The sequence below is a fragment of the Orbicella franksi genome, chromosome 8 (genome assembly GCF_964199315.1).
Source record: "Orbicella franksi chromosome 8, jaOrbFran1.1, whole genome shotgun sequence".
NCBI lineage: Eukaryota > Metazoa > Cnidaria > Anthozoa > Scleractinia > Merulinidae > Orbicella > Orbicella franksi.
The window spans coordinates 5,582,544-5,588,322 of NC_138152.1; the positions used below are offsets into that span (position 1 = coordinate 5,582,544).

Sequence of the window (5,779 nt, forward strand, 5' to 3'; positions counted from 1 at the left end):
GCTGCATGGGTTTAAAATATATGTCATATTTGTAATAACTATTTTTTCTCTTTCTGGACAGATTCTTCAGACGTTACTATGGAAATGTTTTGACAAAGCATCCCAACTAGGGTCATGTTCTATTGCTCTACCCCTCATTGGTACGGGTAATCTCAACTTTCCTCATGATGTCGCCGTGCATTTGATGGTAGAGGAAGCCTTAAGCTATAGCAAACAGCGTCCCGATTCATCCCTAGAAGAGTTCAGATTCATTGTACATAGTGAAGATCAAGAGGGAATCTCTACTTTTCAAGATAAATTTGGACCTTTAAAGATAGAACGACAACGTAGATTGCTTGTCCCTGGTAGGCCACGAACTGGACAGGGAAATCGTAGAAGGCAGGTAACGTCAATTTTGCCTGAACCAACCTGCACGAAAGTTCGAATCGGTGATCTTAAAGTGGAGGTCGTAAAAGGAGACATCACCAAAGAATGTTCAGATGGCATCGTCAGTGTTGTTCACGAGGATCTCAAAATGCAAAACGGAAACCTCAGTGCCTCAATTGCTTGTGCAAGTGGTAGTGCAGTTCAAGACGAGCTGACAGCAAAGTTTCCTCAGCAGCCTGGGTCTGTTGTGACAACGTCTGCAGGGGATCTGACGGCTAAATACATCATTCACATGGTTATAAGATCTGGAAACAAGAAACATCTTCAGAAATGTGTTCATGCAGCCCTTAAAGAAGTTCACTCCATGGGTTTGCAATCCGTTTCTATTCCAGCTATTGGTACTGATGGGCTGGGATTACGTCCTTCGGATTCAGCTGAAGTGGTATTGGGGACAATTCGTGCATTTTCGGAGGCAGTGAATTCCTCTGGCATGGCTTGTGAGTTACGAGTTGTTGCTTTAGAAGATACAGTGGTTGCTGCTTTCAAAAGCAAACTGAAACAGATTAAAGGAGAACTTAATCAAGCCTCTGGTTTTGCCGAAGAGGACGACGTCGAAGACGAGCCAGTTGGTGTTCAACTACCGCTCACGTGCTTTCAGCATAGAGTGACTGTGTATGGACATCAAGAAGTTCTTGACGAAGCCATAGCAGCACTGAGAAATAGCGTAAGTAAAGAATGTAGCTCCATTGAAATCAGAGAAGACGTGATTTCTCGTCTACCAAAGCGCTGTAGAAGGGACCTGAGGCAAAAGGCACGCGAGCAAGACGTGGGCCTAGATTTTTCCAAGGAGGGCGTAATTTCATTGAAAGGCTATCCTTGTGATGTGCTTGCAATGCACCCTAAAGTATCGAAAGTTCTTAACGATCAAGTTAAGGAAGAACATAAAATGGACTGTGCAGATATGACGGCTGGAAAAGTTCAGTGGTGCTACTATAGTGTGAAAGGAAAACAAGAACCATTTGACAAGATGGCCAATTATGACATTGAAACAGCATTTCAGTTTAAAAGTTCTTCTGTTTCCTTCACACATAAGAATATGCAGGCAGAGATAAAATTTGATTCTAAAGAAGTCAAGTTCTTGAAAACCGGGGCAATAAAGCGTGTCTTTCGTAAAGAAGGTAAGTCACTTCCTTGCGTTCACGTCACTATAATTACCAAAGAATTGAGAACTTAAACAAAGTGCTACATACATGGCTTTGAAAAACTCAGCGCTCTACCATTGTGGTCGTCATGGCGAGTGAAAAAAACATTTGGCGACTAAATTTTACGAACAGGTCACGTCGTCAATTTGGCGACTAGTGCAGTACAAAAGGCTGACTTACCTGTTTTTTTCTTCTTTTAGTTACTATCCTGAACAGTAAGACCGTTCAACAACACCAAAAACAGTTGCAAACGAAAACTAATAGCGTCGGAACGTTCTTCAAACGATTTCAATGTAGGGTCGTCGTGATCAGCAGTATTATATTCATGTTAAGTGACACGAATTGTCCTTCTTTGGAAAGCCTTTTCTGGCGGCCAAATTTGTCTTAGTGGCGACCATTTTACAGAAGGAGGTCGCCTAAAGGCGATTTCGGAATACCTTGAGCTTGGTGCGCTAGCTAATTTAATGAACAGAGGTTTTGCGTTGACAATGTTTGGTTTCCTTTGTTCCTTTGAACAATAGTGGTAGAACTTCCACAAGAATGGGATTTCCACCCTCTGGACGGCAAAGGAAGGAAAGAGAGGGTCCACTTAGTCCGCCTTGATGTCGATTCACCCGAGTACCAAGATGTTCAAGACAGATTCATGGAATCTCTCTCTGATCGTGAGGTGTCCATCTCAAGTATTCAGAGAGTCCAGAATCCATCAATGTACCGTTCTTATGTGACGAGGAAACAGAGCATGGACGAGAAAAATGGAATCCATAAAAATGAACGGAAACTATTCCACGGGACAGGATATCATAACACGAAAGACATAAACGCTCATGGATTTAATCGAAGCTTTTGTGGAAAAAATGGTACGTATACGTAGCACATGTGAAACTAAACTAGTTGTCTGGTGGTTGGCTCCTATCTCCGGTTTGTAGCTTTAAGTGACTTTGGGTATTCCTACTTCCCCATGGATGGGATGCTAGTCCAACCCAGGGTGATTTCCACCATTAAATTCGCCGGTACCCATGCATTCATACATTTGGTTGAAGAGAGGCACTGCGAGATTAGAGTGTCTTGCCCAAGAACGGACCTCAGTTAGGCCTCGAGTCTGGACCGCTTGATCCGGAAGCCAATGCACTAAATACTAGTCAAAAATTTATCACTTTCCTCGAATGCCAAGTTCTATCCATGTGACGCGCATGCAAGGAATCATGGTAGTGATGTGCAACTTTGGCAACCCTTGTTGAACATGCTTTGTTGAAAATCGCCACCATGATACCGTACAGCACGTCTCACAGAGGTAGCAACGAATTCACTTCCAGTTGCCAGGCTTTCTTTACTTTTAGACCAACTTTTAATAACTGTCTGATCCGCAGGTGCGAGTTATGGAGATGGCGTCTGTTTTGCAACCGATTCCTCTTACTCTTTGGCGTTCTCGAAGCCACCAAATGCTAAAGGTGAACGCTGCATGTATCTTGCAAAAGTGCTTGTTGGTAAATTTGCACTTGGTGAAAGAGGGCTGAAGACACCACCACCAATTGATCCAGACAGGACTGAGCATCTTTACGACTCAGTCGTGGATTCACTACACGTTCCGACTGTGTTTGTTGTATTCCACGATGACCAGTGCTATCCTGAATACTTAATTACTTTTACAAAAGTCAAAAGCGAAAAGGCGGCTAGCTAAGCTTGAGGAAAAATTACAGTTTTTGACGTCAAATCAGCACATGATTGTTATCAAACTTGTTGCTTTTAAATGTGAAGAATTTATTTTGCAAGCAGTCTGATGTAGAACATTCCGGGAGAGTTGCATTTAGGCATTAAATTACATTATAGTCAAAATCGGAACCTCTTGACTTCTCTTCTTCTCCTCTGTCTTCAGCTTAGCAAAAAAGGTTATTTCTCGCTCGACTGACGTCAAACAAGCAATGATTAAGGTAAAATTTTGTAGGTTGTGGGGACACTCTTTTATCATGTTTCACAAGATGGAACTTATTAATAAACAAAAATTTTTACGCAGTCTCAAAAAGGAGCCAAAACCTACATATCTTTGTATGTTGGTGTGGTTTTACATATTATTTACTATAGCTGTGTTCACATTAAAGCCGAAACATAATTAGAGTAAACATGTTTCGCCTAAACATGTTTGTTAGTGCATTGTTCACATCAGATGTCGGTTTGAAACACGTTTCATGCATGGTTGTGTAATTTATGCTGTTTGTACTCGCATTTGTCATTAAGTTTTGCGGCAGTGTTCTCCCAAATATTCTGCTTTCTACCCATCGCTGATAATGGCAGTTGTAGTTCTTCATCGGCCCATCATTTGGCCTCATAATAGCCCCAATTTTGGTTCTTTTGGGCACTCGCCTCCTCTCCGCATTCACCGGCCATTTTGAACGTGTTTGGTCTGATCATGATTGAAACTAACTCGCGAGATTGTTTCAATCATGCTCACAATAATCATGTTTCAACCATGATTCGCCCAATAGACTGTCTGATGTGAAACCTTTTCATAACGAAACATGTTTCATTCGAGGTCAGACTAATGTTTCGGCCTAACAAAGAACTTAAGACAACCCCCAATATATTGAGGAATAGTCCGACGTGACTTCCATTTGCCGTTTTCAGAGACGTCAGAGTAACAATTTATTATGGCGGAAGTATTTGATTTCTTTATTATTTTATCGGTTTCGTTACTTTTTAGTGATGTTAATAAATTCTTACAGAAACAAACTTGTCTTGATTACATCTGGGTACAGCAATACTGAATCCTTTAGTCAAACTGGATGTAATCATATATCCGACAGTGACGCGTTTGTTGAAACAGAAACGAAATCTAAATTACACTCTTTTTATATATAAGAATCACTTCATTGTCAAATTTTCCCAATTTTAAGAAAAAACTGCTAGAGGTTTTAGTAAAATAATTACTGAACTGGCAAAGCCGCGCACTGTTGCACTATTTATGTAACCGTATTGTTACGTACGAGGTGGCCTCAACTAAAAGCCTGATGGTTTCTAGAGGTCACCTCGCCTCACATTAAAATATTTGTAAATACTGTATATTAAGTAAAAAGGCAAAATAAACAGAATGAATGAATGAATGAAAAGACCGTCTAATTTTGGAGCTGAGCTTGAACGTTCTTATATTTTTGGGGGGATTTGAGGCTGGAAACGTTCTTAAGATGTTCTTAAAGTTACATGGTATAAAAATAATGAAGACAGGCCAGCACGACATATGATAGATGTGATGTGATTATATATGTCTCATAGTTTGGCTCTAACGAACATGTCTTTGAGAGATCTACCTCTTTTAATAGGTGGATTTCTGAAGATGGTTTTCAGGAAGGGCTGATTTTGTATTAATGCCCTTAAGTATTTGGGTTAATTTACATTTTTTGTTACCGTTGTTTTATGCTCGCCATTTAATATACACATTAGCAAAATAAAAGCATTCTTAATCGACTCTCAGCCTGAGGAATGTTCTTAATACGTTCTTTGAATTTTGGTTAATCTCAGCCTCAACGTTATTATAAAAAAGGTTCTTACGAAAAAAAAACAAGAGTGTATATCAGTTTGTAAAGTTTTGTAATTTCTTTAATTTTCGGTCTCCTCACTACTTTTTCGCCATAATTTATTTTGATTTATATTGAGTTTTAGTTCAATTTTCTGCCAGGCGAATAAATAAAATTTTTAAAAAGGAAGCTATGTTGTAAAATATTCAGGAATGTGTTTTCGAAATTTTTTCCAGGTTTCGGGAAGGGACCGTCATGGTATATCAAACATTTTGCGTATTTTAAACCATGGCCACCTCCGATAGAAACGTATGCCCTGGCATATGCCCAGGCCTACTGTTGTTTGTTAAAAATGGCAAGCTTGAGTTTGCCAACGGATTCTTATAAAACTTCGCATATTTACTAAATAATTCGACACCGTTTTTTTTGTTTGGATGAAAAAATCGGAAAACGTGACATAGGTAAAAAGGTCCATTTCCACCAGTGTAAAGCTTACTTAGTAATTTGACATCCACCTGAAAGTTTATACAGCTTATCTTAATTCCTATCCGCCATATCCAGTTGCTTTTCTTGTTACTTATTATTCAATTAAAATAAAATGAAACGGAGACTAGAGAACATTTACTGTTGCGTTACACTTGTTGCGTTACATTATGAGCCTCGCTTTGAATCCCGATTTCTTGGAATCAGAGCGGAAGTGCTGAA

The 5,779-nt window shown here is 39.7% G+C and overlaps 1 protein-coding gene across 3 annotated transcripts in view; it reads left to right on the top strand.

Annotated features, from left to right (window-relative positions):
* Window positions 1–5,779, top strand: part of LOC145494659 (uncharacterized) — a 45,441-nt gene that overhangs the window by 14,670 nt on the left and 24,992 nt on the right. Inside the window, exons 9-11 of one of the 3 annotated variants that reach the window (XM_081474196.1) lie at window positions 62–1,544; window positions 2,090–2,425; window positions 2,936–3,539. In XM_081474196.1, coding sequence (XP_081330322.1) covers window positions 62–1,544; window positions 2,090–2,425; window positions 2,936–3,246 — 2,130 coding nt within the window. In that variant the 3' untranslated portion in view covers window positions 3,247–3,539. Of the gene's footprint in view, window positions 1–61; window positions 1,545–2,089; window positions 2,426–2,935; window positions 3,540–5,779 lie in introns of those variants that run through there. The other 2 variants (XM_081474197.1, XM_081474198.1) reach the window with 2 other exon arrangements.